The 15465-nt window shown below is 46.0% G+C and overlaps 2 protein-coding genes across 2 annotated transcripts; one reads left to right on the top strand and one right to left on the bottom strand.

Annotated features, from left to right (window-relative positions):
- Positions 1-871: 871 nt before the first annotated feature.
- SLC25A38 (solute carrier family 25 member 38) lies at positions 872-8345 on the bottom strand. The gene is given in 8 exon segments (XM_041466590.1): positions 872-3588; positions 4411-4577; positions 5193-5361; positions 5804-5983; positions 6490-6574; positions 7192-7313; positions 7906-8015; positions 8018-8345. Coding segments are annotated over 8 exon segments (1116 nt in total). The 5' UTR covers positions 8178-8345; the 3' UTR covers positions 872-3465.
- A 4241-nt stretch (positions 8346-12586) lies between these two features.
- Positions 12587-14967, top strand: LOC121353095 (C-C chemokine receptor type 8-like). Its single transcript, XM_041466621.1, has 3 exons — positions 12587-12663; positions 12750-12818; positions 13707-14967. Exons 2-3 carry the CDS (start codon positions 12765-12767, stop codon positions 14784-14786), a joined length of 1134 nt encoding a protein of 377 aa, XP_041322555.1. The 5' UTR covers positions 12587-12663; positions 12750-12764; the 3' UTR covers positions 14787-14967.
- Positions 14968-15465: the final 498 nt, after the last annotated feature.

Raw genomic sequence — 15465 nt, 5'->3', positions numbered from 1 at the left:
CAAAGCTATGCAATGTTTCAAAGCTCCAGTTCTGTTTAAGAGACTGAGAGGAAAAAACCCAAACAAGTCATCACACAGGAGGAGTGGAAACATAAAGTTTCTAAAGCATGAATAATCAAACTATTTCTCTTGTGTCCTTACAACTCACTTAAACACTGCCTGCCTCAACATGCCAGCCAGCTGTGTTCTTAGCCACAGCTGCAGGGGCAAGCAGAGACAGTGTACGATCACTAACAGTGCATTGCCAGCAACAGAGGTCAGTCCAAGGGAGCGCGCCCCTGCCTCCGGAATCCAAGCCAGGATGGCTTTGGAAATGATTATCTGAAAGACTGTCAGTGTTGAATTGCTGGCATGATGAAGGTAGGTGATTAACCACCTCTGTCCAGACCTTTTATTTGATTTACTTTACCTTTAGGCTGTACAGTGACAATTTGTTATGAGGTAGAAGCATTAAACCTCATGGGGAATACATCTGAACTTCAAGTCCACGCACTTGATTGTCTTGACTTGCTATAGCTATCAAGGAGCAACTTCAATAAATCACTTCAGAAACAGAATGTTTTTGAAGAAGGGAAAAGGGTGAAGGACAGTAAGGATCAGAGCTGAGAAATATTCTTATACATGTGATATGTGATAAAGCTTTCAGAACAGAGTGAAGCAGAACTTCAGGCTTTCCCTTCCCCCATATATGACACCTGAAAAAAGAAATAACAAAGAGAAACAAACAAGCTTGCACCACAGAATTCATTCTCCCCAACTCACAGGTAGATAAGCTTTTGGATTTGCAGCACCAATGGTAGATGAAACACAGTGCAGTGTGTGTTCCTTAAACCCAGAGGAGCCCAGGTTAATCCACAAGCCAAAAACCATATAGCTTTTCACTTTACTTCAATAACAAAGTACCAAAGCAGAATGGAAAAACTTTCCCAAAGTAAAAGCTAACACTGCTTTACGCCTGATTCCAGATTTAAAACAAACAAACAAACAACCCCACAGTAGACCTTAAAACATTAACACATGGAAATAAACTCTCTACTTCTTCCTTTGACCAGGCAGGAGTACAGGGACATAAAAGCCACCAAAGTGTTCCTGAAATTCAGATTTCTGATGAGGATCTTATTTAATTCCAGATTACCTCGCATTCTTTGCTTGCCTGCCTCATTTTTAAGAGCTTTAGTTTCTGTCTGCACAGGTTGCACATTGCGTTGCCATTGCTAAATCAGGAACAAAATATGTGTGAGGTCACCTTGCAGGTGACCCCACACACTGCCCTTGGCTACCACAGCCCAGGATGTTCAACAGACCCACTCACGCCAGATTTATAAAGCACCAAATAAATTCAGGCTCCCAGCACAATGCTGGTTTGATCCCATACATAGGGGAATAAAGGGCAAATGAGGCAACTCATCTAATTGCCACCTTATTCTGCCAGGTCAGCAATCCTAGACTTGGTTCCCCAGCTTTGTGTCAGTAGTGCTCAGGATAGCAAACAAGCAGGATGTGCAGTTACCATGGTTTCATGCACTTTCACAAGTTCTGGTCACTAAGGGCAGAAGTAACAGCAAAAGAAAGAAACAGGTGTTCACATTTAGGATTTAGCAAACAACGTGCCACGTGCCTGATTTGATGCAGTGCTCTGTTGCTAACACATAGATGTGCACACAGAACCCTCCACCACCCATTCTTGGAGACTCCTGCACTGCAGAGCACCAGACTCTCTTCATAGATAGGCTGAGTCTGAAAACAGGCAGCACTTTCCAAGCCTCTAGCCTGTCCTCTTACACTTCCCTCAACTTTTACATCAGTCATCAAGCATTTTTGGAGTTGAAATCTGGTGAAGAACACCTTTAACAACCCACATCCCCTCTGTTCTTGCACTCAGGAAGTTGCCTGGGCAGGCAATGATTGTCCAAAATACACTCTAAAATTTATGAACAGCAGGTAGCACCGGTTGTTCATACAGCTACAGTGCCATATCTTCATGTTTAGAGACAGGTGCTCTGGTTCTAAAGTGAATTGCAATAACCCTAGATATTTAAGAAAATAAAAGCCAAAGCTAAGTCTTCTGCAAGGCACACTACAGAACAGGATGCACACTTCCATGCCAGCTTCGTGGCTATGCTAACAGAGCTGCAAGGGACCCAACCCACCACAGAGGCACAAGTAAAGGGCGATCAGGCTGCACCTGGCACACACTGTGAGGTCTGAGTAACACAGTAGGAAAGAGTAAGAAGGCACAGAGGATGAAAAGTGTGTTTAAACTCAGGCATACTTGAACACAGACTACCTGATATGAGAAAAGGCTCAGCCAGGAAAATGGGAAGGGTCTGTGTGGAGCCCCTAAGGGAATTAAAGGTCACTACCAAGCACCCACAGGGCTCAAACTTTGGAGAAAGCTTACAGAAATAGCAACCTTTTCTTTTCAAACCAAAACATACTCCACATGCAATCAGCGATGTTTTAAGGGAAATCTGAAGTGCCAGTATGTACATCTGTTTCCATTATACATTTATGCATTATGAGCCATGGCCCTAAAAGCTACATTTAAGGACCACTTCACACTGAGGGTGTTGATCAGGGATTAACAAATAAAGAATAAGACACAAATAAGTCTCTATGACAACTGCATGAAAAAACCCCAACAAAACCCACTTGAGTGTTCCTGCTGTAGTTAGACCAGCAGCTTTTTTTTTTTTTTTTCCTTTTTTTTTTAGAGAACAAGTAGAACTTTGGTAGCAATCAATTCTAAAGTGCCTTATGCTTCTTAATTCCTGTGCAAACTCTCAAACTCCGCTGCAGAGGCAGAAGGACATTTCAAGAGTGTTAAGGTGCTCAATAACATAATAACACATAACACAGCAAGGCGGTTCCAGTTACTTTCTCTGTGACCACCCACAGTACAAAAGTGATGTCAGAGACCATGTTTGTAGCTTTTCCTCTGAACTTCATTTCTTTCCACCCACTCCGCAATATAAGCACCACGACACACATCCAGTTTCCCACCAGGGCCTGGTGTTCCTCTATAAGAATAAAGCACATTAGGAAGGAGGATCTATATCAAATGGTGGTTACTGTGGCCTTTCTGGCAAGGAACAGGCTGGCAGGTTCTGTCATCACTGTTTTCTCCTCAAACACTTTTGCTCTAATACTGTCTCATTGCATAAAGGTGGTGAGCACAGAGTTATTTTTAAAAGGGGCTTCTCAGCATAATTACTAGGCTGTGAAAACCCTGCCATTTCCCATGGCAGTCTGCAAGTGCAGTCCTTCTGGAATGCATTGATCAAACAACACAAAAATCCAATCCTTCCTTTCCTCTACTTGCCAAAAGGCCTAACCCCATCTCAGAAGGGCTTTCTTCCTCCAGGCTGAGGACGACTTATTCCTCTGTGGAACTGGGAACTTCTCAGTGCCAGTTGATCACAAGCGGGAGAAGGAGTGAAGCTGGTCCTTTCTCGTGCAGCTCAGTCAGGATTTCAAGCCCATTTTTTCCATCATCTGTTCATACACCGTCCATGCCATTGCTGCCATCAGAGTGCGCCTGAGAACTCGGGGCACACCGCCTCGGAAAAAGCCAACCAGCCCAAAGTCCTGCAACAGGAGATAAACAGCAATTCATCCCAATCTGCCTGGAGGGTTTTAATTTCTCATCATTTATTACATGAAACAGCACAGGATGTATTTCAACTCAGACCCAGATCAGTCTCTGAAAGACCCGGGCTTAAACAGCATTTAGTGTTTAGGAAGAACGTGTAGCACTGCACTATTGCAGGGCTACCCAGCAAAGCAGGAAGAGCAGTGAGTGGAAAAAAGGAAGGCCAGGATGGAGAAAACAGATAGGGAAAGCCACACTCAAATCCAACAAAGAGAAAAGAAGGGTGTAATCTTCTCCAGATGCTACAGGAAAATGACTAGTCTTTATTTTAGAGCTTCATATTTATGAAAGTCTCTTAGCTATTCTGAGATTTCTAAGTATTGAAGCAAAAAACATTATGATTTGAGAAAGAAAAAAAAAAGTACATAAAAATGCATACACAAATAAGCATTTCTGCTTAGGAATAGAGTTCAATATGGAAACGGTGAATCTGCCAATTCTCCATCCCATTCCTGGGATAAAGACCTGGGCATTTATTTCTCTTCTGATGTCTAAAGAGCAAAAAATTATTTTGTAGCTGGTTTGTATCTGAAACCAGCATTTCACACTGCACACTATAGTCTTCTTCTACCACAGCATGACCCCCTTCATCATCTTGAAAATGCTGACACTGAATTGTCCAACTGCAAGAGCAGGTAAAGCATTGACACTTGTTCACCTCGTTGAAAAGGCAACAGCTTCCCCAGCAAAGCTGTGTTTTGAGCAAGGGGATCAGAATTGAGGATGTGGTTGTGCATGTCAAAAGGGATTCACCTCACCTTGTAGATAAAGGCAATGGCCTGGCTTGTCCTGTGGTACTTTTGGGGTGACAGCTGCATGTGTGTTTTGATGACATCAGCAGGTTGTGTTGCCAAAGAGGCCAAGATCCCTGCAAAGATCCCACAGCCAAAATTCAGCAAGGGCACAACCACTGGATCCAGCTGGTCTGCAACAGAGCAAAGGGAACACACTCAGACACCATTCGGGCCAGGAACACTCATGTTGTGCGACAACATGAAAGCTACTGAATGGTTAAATCAACATGAGAACCTAAGAAAAGTTAAAATCCATGCAGCTAAAGAAACAATTCAGGGGGAAAAATGGCTACTAGTCAAAAGTTAGCACTATTGAAAAACCTCATTTGCTGGGGAACTGAATTCAACAGAAAATCAGAAAAGGAAAAATTCTACAAATGGTGCCCCAGTGAGTTCCAATACCAGAGAAGCCCCGGTTTAATGGAAACTGAGCAGTATGCAAGACAAGCAGAAGCAGCAAGCAGTGCTTAAGACACCCTGTCTTAACTGTTCACTAACCCAGTTATGCATCAGCCTTCATGAAGACAATCAATCAATTTAGGGCCAGTCTCCATTTCTGCACTGACCTCAGCTCTAGGTCTACAGTTCTCCACAGACAAATGTGAGTGAGAGACCCAAAGCCCCAAAAGAGACTAATTTAACTTCTGAGGTGGAGGGCAACAAGCAGAGCATGCAGGCTGTCAGCTGCAGGGCAAGATCTGAGAAGAGGAACATTTTCTACTCCAGCATCCAACACTCAGCCTCACCCTGAGGTGTGAGGTTTTTGGTCTGTGTGTAGAACATCAGGTAGATGCCAGAGAAGGGCGCATCCCGCAGCAGCGTTGCTGTGAGCCCACTGAACATGCCACGAGCCCCTTCGGTCTGATAGATACTCTTCAGGGCTCCATACACACTCCCATAACCAAATCTTCCACTCTGCAAAAGCAGACAAAGGTCAGTCATCCATGTGCCAGGCACACGTTGAGGAGCCCTACACACACTCTGAGGATATAACAGCCAAACAAATGGTAGTGTGAACTTAATGTGATGCCCAAGATGGAAACACAGAGGACAACCTAAGGCAAAAACCAGGTTTCACCTAACTCGGCCTTTAAAAGAATCCTTCAGGGAGGTAACATATGAAAGATGCTACACAAATACTGTATACAACTGAAACTTACAAATCTTAGGGCAAATTCTATTTCATCTTCTTGCCTAAATATAATTTCCTACACAATGTGTGAACTGAGGTGAAATCAGGCCTACATTCCTGCGGTACCCAAGTGGCAGCAATCTTCTCCAGGCAGAAGGATTTATATTTTGCATCTCAAGGAAGGTGTGTGACACCATTAACAGGGGACTAATTGGAAAGTCATACCTCATATCGGGTCTTCACTACAGTCACTGGCAACATGCAAATCCCAGAAACTGCACGAGCAGCAGCACCCAGGAAGACAGACTCCACGGCTGTGGGCGAACGGTCCACAAGAAACTTTTGCTTCATCACGTACAAAGTGCTGAAGTAAATCCCAACCCCAGGAATACATCTTGCAAAGGACTTCAGGAGAAACAGAAGCAGATGAAGAAAGGAAAAGCTTACATAAGACAAAATACACTACCGAACATTTCTGAGACTGTCCAACTTGACAGGAAGCTTTGTAGAAGACAAAAATATCACTAAAGCTAACATGCTGAGGAAAGAAGATAAGGTAGAAATCACTTATGGCACTGACAGACAAGTTATTCAAATGATGCCAGGATTTATTGCATTCCTCAATGTCAGTTTTCTAGGAACAGCATATTCCAAACCAAAATGAAGCTCCTGCAGTTGTCACACCACATTTCCAAAAGTATTCAAACGTTCAGCTGCTCAGGACTGCCATAACCAGATCAGTGAAATTCACAACATTAACTCTTTAAAATAGGATGTAATCTAAATCATGTGGTTTCATTCATAATTGTATAAGAATTGGCTATTTAAATTTAGGCAGACATAATTAGCAATAAACAGTAAGCTTATTTATTTATTTATTTTTACAAACCAGAGTTAGACCAGCCACTTACTGGAGAGACACCTTTCCAGAGCCCCAGAATACTCTCAGTACGAACAACCCTAAAGAGCAGCGTTACCATCCCAGCACGACCAGTCCTGAAAGAAAGACAAGACAGGAACTGAAGAAATAACCTACTTCTGCTCTTTGGCAGATGTACTCCACAGCCACCCCTTTCACTCATATCTCTGTGCATTAACTCGGCAGTTCCAAGATGCTCTTCCTCACCTCAGTCTGCTTTTCTTGGTTGCTCTTTCCAGAACTTCTCCATCACCTTCTGTATCTCACAACTTTTAACACCTGTTAGCGTTTTTAGTTGCCCATTCCCTTAGTTAGCAGCAACAGACTGTAGGTTGACTACACCAAGCTGCATGCATGAAAACTTATCTGACAACCATACAGGATTTTTTTCAGGCACAGGATACACCACAAAACTGCATGGTAGCCACTCCAGCAAACACCAGTCTCTCAGATGAGAACAAATGTTGAGGTTACAAGTTATTCCAGTGGCATTCACAACCACTCACAGACATTTCTGCTCTTCTGGGGCAAAATAACAATCCTTCTCCGTAATACAAAAATCTACCTCCTCTTTTACAAAGCCTGATTTCCCAAATTACAACTCTGAACTCCAAGCCCCAGCCAGCAAATAAGGCAGAAGCCTATGGCGGAGCACCTCCAGGCCGCGCACGCAGACACATCCCCCTCCTCTCACCCATTCACAGCAGGCTGCAGAGTTTGCAGGCGAGTTTTCAGCAGGTCAAGGGGTTGGAAGAGGAGCGTGGAACAAGTGCCACTGATTGAGCCGCACACAAAGGCCTTTAGGACTGGATGCATCTGAAAGAGGAAAACCAGAACTTTAAATGGCCATTTAATTAAGAAGGGCACAACCCTTCCCCTCCACCCTGCACGCCACGGTGCCCCCGCTGCCACGGGCACTGCCCAGCCCCAAACCCGGCCCAAACGCGCCCAAAGCACTGCGCGGCCTGCTCAGCTGAGGCTGCCTTTGCTAACCACAGCGGCTGCCGCCGCCCGGCACTTCTCGGGAAATAACACCGCAGGAGGCACAAAGCCCACGACAGGGTGAAGGTTTTTAAGTGCTTAGAGAGGGTTTGTAAACATTATAAACATATAACGGTGTTTGCTAATGAAGAACGAGTTTCTGCGCCTCTCGGCGCAGCAGAATCACGACAGCCTAGAAAGCACGCACAGATCAGAAGCAGTGTGATCGGGGCACACTCCGAGCCAGCAATGGTGCCCCGAGGTCCGCCCAGGACGGGGCTGGACCCATCCCCCGTCCCCCCCGCTGCCCCGAGGCCGCGGAACGCAGCAGCGCACTCGCGTCCCACCGGAGCGCTGCCCCCGGGCTCTCCTCGGCAGAGCGAGCGAGCAGGGCCCGGCGCAGCGGCCCGGCCGGGCGCAGCCGTACCTCCGCCTCCCGGCCCGGCATCCCAGCGCCGCCCACTGCCCCAGAGCGCGGCGGGCAGCGGCGAGGCGCAGCCCCGAGCCAGCCCGGCTCAGGCCCGAGCCAGCCCCGCCCGCAGCACCGCCCCGCCCGGCGCATGCGGCTCCCGTAACCCTTCGCCCGCCGCGGCCTCGCTCTGCCTCGGCCCGGGGAGAGCGCCGGCCCGCCGGCCCCAGCCGGTTGCCCTCCAGCCGCGTTTGGCCCCGGATCGCGGGTTTGTGACGGCTTTTGGACATTCTACATAGAATCGTAGAACGGAAAAGGGCTGAAATGGATCTTTGAAGTTCATCTAGGTCCAGCCCCTGTGCTACGGGAAGGGACGCCTCTCGCTAGACCACACTGCTCAAGGCTCCATCCAGTGTGGCTTTGAATACTGCCAGGGATGGGGCATCGACAGCTTCTCTGGGCAGCCAATTCCAGTGTCTTGCCACCCTCACAGAAAAAAAATTCTTCCTAATATCTAATCTAAATTTCTTCTTTCAATTTATACCCATTACTCCCTGTCCTATCGCTGCAGTTCCTGATGAAGACTCCCTGCCTGGCTTCCCTGTAGGCTCCCTCCAGATACTGGAAGGCTTCTGTGGGATCTCCACAGAACCTTTTCTTCTCCAAGCTGAACAGCTCCAATGCTCAGCCTGTCTCCATAGAGCAGGTACTCCAGCCCTCTGATCAACTTTGTGGCCTCATCTGGACTTTCTCCAACATTTCCAAGGCCTGAAGTTGGGGTCACCAGAATTTACTCAGTTCCAGCAACTGTACTCTGTATTCCAATGCTCTGTGCTGTATCCAGAGCCCCAGCACACTCCATCAGACATGGGCAGTGGGAAGGGTCAGTTCATAATGACAGCTTTCATGTCTTCCCTCAGTTCACACCTCCCACTTCCCGACAAAACCAGCTTCCTACACCATGCTGTTCAGAAACCTGAGATGTGTCCTTACCGCTGTCGCTAGTGTTTCCACTTGTTCATCCACATCCTGGGCCCAGAGCAGAGGAAGGCTGGCTTTCCAGAGCATTGAAGAAGTGAGGCATCAAAATGAAGAGTTTCAGTATTAGACCTGTGCCAGCTCTGAGACTGTGGCTTCGCTGTGCCTGCAGAGCCAGACACTGCTTATCAACAGCAAAACTGGAGGTGCTGGGAGGAGCAAGTTATGGCTTTGGAAGCTGCTTTTCTAAGAATTGCCTGTTTGCTGTGCCTTGGCCAAGTAAGGAATGACACGTCCAGAACGTCATGCTCTAGGTGTTCCTAGAAGGAAAACCCTGTGTGCAGCAGTAGCCATAATGCACAAACTACTTCCTCTCCTGGGCTCACTTTGCCTTGTGGCAGCCCCTGAAGAAAGAGAGAACATACTTTTCTGAGAAAATGTAACACACAGGCTAGCAAAAGCAATTCCTTATGGACTCCCTCTTCCCTTTGGCAAGCTCCTGTCTTGTTAAGTGCTTCCCTCCTTGAGTGAGTGACTGCCTTTTATTTCATTAACTAACTTTGTCTGCTTACTCATGGAAAAGAAGATCAGCTTGTCCCCTTCCCTCCTAGTGCTTCTTTCCCTGCCTCACTTCTTGCTCCACTGTGCCCCAACACAGGATCAACATGCATCATCACAGGCTGCATGGGAATCCCTGCTCCACTTGCCTGGAGCTCCTCCTTCCCCTTCCTCTTCACCAACTGTGGGCTCTGCAGGGTGTTTCTCTCACATATTCTCCCTCTCTCACAGATGCTGCTGCACAGTGTTTCTGAATCTCAGAGACACTACCAATATCACCAATGGGCTCAGCTTTGCCCAGCAGCAGGGCCATCTTGGAGCCAGCTGTGTGAGAAATAGCTACTCGCTTTTCATAGTTTAGGAAGGTTTATTAGACCTTATCAAAAATACAACAGAAGACTGAATAAAGAAAAAAGGTTACGGCGCTGGGAGCAAAATATTTTCCCCTCCATGTGCTCAGCCCCCTCACAATGGAGGTTTTTCCCTTTTTAACCCTTTACCCCTCCCAAAGTTCTGTCTATCCACCCCTTCTTCACTGTCCAGTGGTGGAGATCTCTTCCTCAAATCCTGATTGGAGGTCAGATGTCACCATAGTGACAAGCCAGCTCTCCCAGATGTGCCAACTCCCATTGTCCCTTGATAACCACGAGAGGGGGTGCAACACAACTATAAATCTATAAACTTTTCTTAAACTGTATACATGATATTTGTCCATTAATTGTGAGAGTCAGTCATGGCATTATCATCTATCACAGCTGGAAGTGGCTACTACCACCACGGGGGCAGATTCTGGCATCTTCTCACATCAGGCAGCCCTGCAGCCTCCTTGTTACTAAAACCTTTCCTTGCAAACCCAATGTATCTGTTATACAATTGATTATATAAGGAAGCTCTCTGGGATATATGTGTCATTTTGCAAAAGCCCCTTTGACTGTTTCTTTTGGCATGTTTCTGGCTGTTCTGGATGGGACTGGGTAAGTAGATTGTTTAGAGGAGTAAGCTTAACTCTAATAAGGCTGACAAACTCAAGTGATGAATTTGAAATGTTTCTGTATGGAACTGGGGATGGTGTGGCTAGATCCTCTCCCTCCGTATCTTTGGGTGGATCAACAGTTGACATTTTTGTAGTTTTCTGGGGCAAAACAGGCTGCAACAGTATTGGCCAAATGGCATGCATCCCAGGAAAGAGCTCATCCAGCATTAAACCGTGGCAGCAACAGCGGTCTCCAGGTTCTTATCTTGCTGTGGAAGCGTTTTCTTCCTTAAAATAAGCCTCATGATGAACGAAGAGGTGAAACAGCACTGCTGATCTCTCACATCTCTGCAGGGATGTGCCTCAATTCTGCAGGAATGCCCAGCAGAGGGAGCCGCGTCCCTTCATGTCGCCCTCCTTGTACTATAATAGCCCATCATCTCTATTTAGGAGATGAAAGATGAGAGGCACGGAATGCCAAATTGCCATTTGGTGGACACATCTTTTCCACACTGAATAATTCCTGGTTATTCAGTTAATTCTTTGGCACTTTAGCACCAACAGAGTTGTGAGTGCCATTTTAAACCTGCATAAGGGCAGTGGAGATCAAGCATCAACACTGCCAGCAACTGCCAGTAACACTGCCTGTAAGAGAAGAGTTTGTTTCTGGTTTTAATTCCTAGTTTCAGGTTTTGTAAGAGTTAGTACCCAGCAGAGCTTGGCTGTCATGGCTTGACTCACACATAAAACTTTGACCTGATGTCACACTGCCCACCACGGCCGAGGAAAGCCATCCACTGCTACACATGCAATAGTTGCAGATTTTCTTGGTTCACAGAAATTTATCCCTCCACCTTTGGGGTGGTGGTGAGTGAAGGTGGACATCCAAAGGGTTTGAGAAAGACAACAGACCATTCCACATGGAAATTCTAGCAGCACATCTATGGACTGATGCCCAATGAGGTGCTGTTTGTTCAAAAACGAACAAAAAGATTATGTGACTTGTTGCAGACAGGTAGAAATATTACAAAAGAAAGGTCTTATTAAATATGGTTTAGGCACTGCTACTCTAGTTAAGCTAGGCAGTTAACACAACAACCTGTTCTAGTAAGAAAAATGAGTTTACACCTGCATAAACAATAGATCTGTCCCATGAGAATCAGTGAAGAAAATATGTAAACAACCCAAGAATAGAGAGATTTGATGGAAAGGTAAAATGCCAGTTATTAACCAATTAATTGAGTGGCAATAAAACTAGTAGCAAATTGGTGTTGAACACAAGGTCTGTGAAAACTGTAAAAAATATGAGTTATGTGAATAAAGAATTTGCTTTTTCTGCTTGAAGAAGCTGAGTCTCATCTGTTTATTAATGCAACATGACTTGCCTGAATTTCAGTAATGCACCAAGCTCTAGTGAGGAGCAGCAGTATTTAAGGAGATAACTCACACTTCAGATGTTGCCTGTTGCTCAGTAGGGCTGCTCTTTCCCCTGTATCTTGTGTTGTGGGGAAGATCGGAGCCAATTGTGGGATGGGAGCTGTGTTGGGTGTGGATGAGGTCACAGTAGGTATGTGGTAGAGTTGGTGGGAATTCAGGGCTGTTCAGGGCTTTATTTCAGTGTTAGTCTGTGAGAGCAACCTTCCCAGTGTGTGTTCTGGGAAGAAAGGTTCAAATGTACTTGACAGTGTTAGGATTACAATTGGACTCAATGATCTTAAATGTCTTTTCCAAACTAAATGGCTATGATTCTATGATCATTTCCTTTAGGTATTCCTGTCTGTGCTTGTGTGGGTGCAGGGGGAAGGTGCCTTCCAAGGAAAAATGAAATGTTAAAGCAAACACGGGGCCCTTTGCCATCGCTGGCTATTGGCAGCATTGGACCATCCCCCTCAGCCATCTTCACCAAAAGTCCTTGGAGCAGGGCACAGACAGCACTACTTTCTCTCTCCTAGACACTGGAACTGCAGAGCAGGGACAGCAGGTGCAGGACATGCAGGTGGGAGACAGGAACACTTCAAAGACGTGGAGGAAATTGCAGCTCTCTTCCACTGGAGAATATAAGTGCTCAAAATGAAAGCTGTGATCACACAGAAGATAAAGCTGATGTTTCCGTTTTGTAGGTGTTAAGTACAGAGGCTGAACTCACTGGCTTGGTTTCATACAACTTTAATGTAACACAGGTCATACTGAGGAAAAGCTATTTTAGGACTGTGCACTGCTACAGTAAGGACCTTACCTGTGACTTGGCATTTGCAGCATAAGCTAAGGTAAATATTGCCAGCCTATATACGCAAAGCTACGCCTGCTTCTTAAAAATACGTGATATAAAGACAGTTTTTTTGCACTCTTTCAGACACAGTGCTGGATTATGGAGCAGAATTTGACAGATCTGCTGGGCAGCGGTGGGTCTGAGGACACATTGGTGAGTCACTCCCTGACGGGTTGCTCTCCTGCAAACCGGGGCCAGTAGCACGTCTTAGAGGTTCAGTTTTTCCTATGGGACACATACTGGTGGTGATGATGGGTATTTAGAAGAAAGCAGTGTGATTGTTGTTCTCTGGAAAGAAACCAAAACACAGGGTGAAAATGTCTTTAGCTGATGGCACTGTACTTGTAGAAGAAGAATGTCCTTGAGGGCAGAGGTAGTGCTAGGAGTGTCCTGTGGAGGATATCCTGATAGGGATGCTGCTATCCATCTTCTTTAATTTGAATTCTTTGCTGGCACAAGTACTGCCCAGGGATGTGGTGGCTGCTGCTTGGGGGTTGGTGAGCAGAAAGGGGGCATGCCACTGCTGCTGATGCATCCCATTTCTGGCACTCAGCTAACTGGAAAAAATGCTTTTCGGAGACGAGTATTAATATGTCAGTTTCTCCCTGGGCCAAGCTCCCTTTCTCCTTTCAGAAGGAAACATAAAATAGGACCCCAAAACCCATATCAGGGGCTCTCAACCTCCTGGCCATGCCCATGTTGTTGCTGGTTTGAGGATGTTCCCTGTCTCTGGCCTCAGTACCCCGCCTGGACTTGGGCATGGGCCATGTCCCTATATGGAGCCAGCAGTAGGGTGCTGCTAACTTTTACCACCACAGCTGTGTTTTCCTTCATCTCCTCTGCCCCTGTGATGCCCCAGGATCTTATCCTGGGTCTTGCAGGGGTATGGCCAATCACTCATGTTCATTTCTCTTTTGCATCTTGTACCACAGTTGTGGCACATCTGTTTTGTCCTTATGTAGCTTGGTGTGAGTTGACTCTTTCCTGGTATATCTACTAATGTGGGATTTGGCTCATATGAATTTCATTGTCCTTGAACAGATGAGTTACACCTCACCAACACCTAAGTCCTCTGCAGCCTATGAATATGCCTTCTACTACTCAGAACTATACATCATCTGTCATCCTGAAGGTATTCCAGCATTTGCATCTACCTTATTTCCAGTGCTGTACTCCATACTGTTTGTGGCAGGCCTCATGGGAAATGCTTTGGTTGTTTGGATTCTGACAGTCTCCATGAAAATCAAGACCATGACTGATGTGTATCTGCTGAATCTGACTGTCTCTGACCTCCTCTTGGTGTTCTCCCTACCCTTCTTGGTTCAGTACTCCATTGTGAGCCAGTGGACTTTTGGAAACGCACTGTGTAAAATCATCAGCTCAGTTTACTTCATTGGTTTCTACAGCAATGTCTTCTTCATAACCATCATGAGCATTGACAGGTACTTGGCCATAGTCCACTCCCTCCATGTCCAAGGGATTCGGACAACTGCCATTGGGTTTATCACCAGTCTGGTCGTTTGGGCAGTTGCCATTTTAGCATCAATGCCAGACTTACTTTTTTTCCAGGAAGTGAATGACAATAACCAGATTAAGTGCCTCCCTCACTATCCTGGTGACAACAATGGCTGGAAGACTTTCAGTAATTTTGAAGTCAACATCCTAGGGTGGCTAATTCCTGTTGTTGTCCTTGTTTTCTGCTATCATAGCATCTTGAAAAACCTGCAGAGGTGCCATACCAAGAACAAGTACAAAGCAATAAAAGTGGTTTTTATTGTTGTCATTGTGTTCTTTCTCTCCTGGACCCCTGTCAACATTGTGCTGTTTTTGGACTCTCTGAGGAACATGTCCATCATCAATGACTGCCACACAAGCCAAAGGCTAGACCTAGCCGTGGAGTTGACTGAGGCACTCTCCTTTGTCCACTGCTGCCTCAACCCAGTCATCTATGCTTTTGTGGGTGAAAAGTTCAAGAAGCATCTATGTGACACTTTCAAAAAATTTCCATGTTTGCTGTCGAACTGCAAAGGCTACGGGGCTTTCAGTGGACGCAGCCCGGACAAGCACTCCTCTCTACACACAAAGTCCTCACAGCTGTCTTCTGTTGGCACTGTCTTGTAGAACTACAAGTCCAAAACTATCATCCTGGACAGGTGGCCTGTCCTAAAATTGAGAAATCCGCAACTGTGCATCCACAGCCATGGACTGTTTGAGCAACCTTTTAGGACATGAAAAGTGGAAGCAGCTGCTTGATTTTGCTTTTATTGTGGTTGCTTTTGGTGTTCTCACTTTTTAGAGGGTTTTTTTTTTAGCATCATCCTCCCTTTCCCTCAGCACATCCTGCCTTGCTTGCTTTGTGAAATTACCAGCAGACTCCCAGACTGCCAGAGCAACATGGAGAGGTACCTTAGAAACACACCTTACCGCCTTCAGACTCAATACTGAAAAGAACTGTTATGTTTCCAAACCCTGGACACTTGGCCATTCCTTTCCTTGTCTCAGCAGAGTGTGTTTGCTTTGTGAGCAGGGATGAGACTTGCTGCAGGAGTGCGAACCTGCTCTTTGAAGGGCAATGGGGCCCAGGCTTAAGGTGTCTTGCCAAGGCCTGGCTCCCAGTTGGCAGATCTGAACAATGCTTCCAGCCCCAGAAGAGCTTAGTGAGTGAGTAACTGGATAAGCAACCAAGAAATAAATGCTGTCCATGTTTTGGTAAAATCAATGTGAATTAATATCTAGGTGTGATCCTGACTCCCCATCTGCTACCAGGGCCTGCACCTTCTTGGCTGGAAGAGTTTGAAGC

Source organism: Pyrgilauda ruficollis, unplaced genomic scaffold (genome assembly GCF_017590135.1).
Source record: "Pyrgilauda ruficollis isolate IOZ18807 unplaced genomic scaffold, ASM1759013v1 scaffold2, whole genome shotgun sequence".
NCBI lineage: Eukaryota > Metazoa > Chordata > Aves > Passeriformes > Passeridae > Pyrgilauda > Pyrgilauda ruficollis.
The sequence above is the reverse complement of the archived record's forward strand: the minus strand, read 5'-3'. Positions and strand labels throughout refer to the sequence as shown.

What these genes read in the sequence shown, in the direction of transcription:
- LOC121353095 (XM_041466621.1), top strand. Translation starts at nt 12,765, where the DNA reads ATGGAGCAGAATTTGACAGATCTGCTGGGCAGCGGTGGGTCTGAGGAC. An exon ending in GTGGGTCTGAGGACACATTG is followed by an intron (nt 12,819 to 13,706) that starts GTGAGTCACTCC and finishes GTCCTTGAACAG; the next exon opens with ATGAGTTACACCTCACCAAC.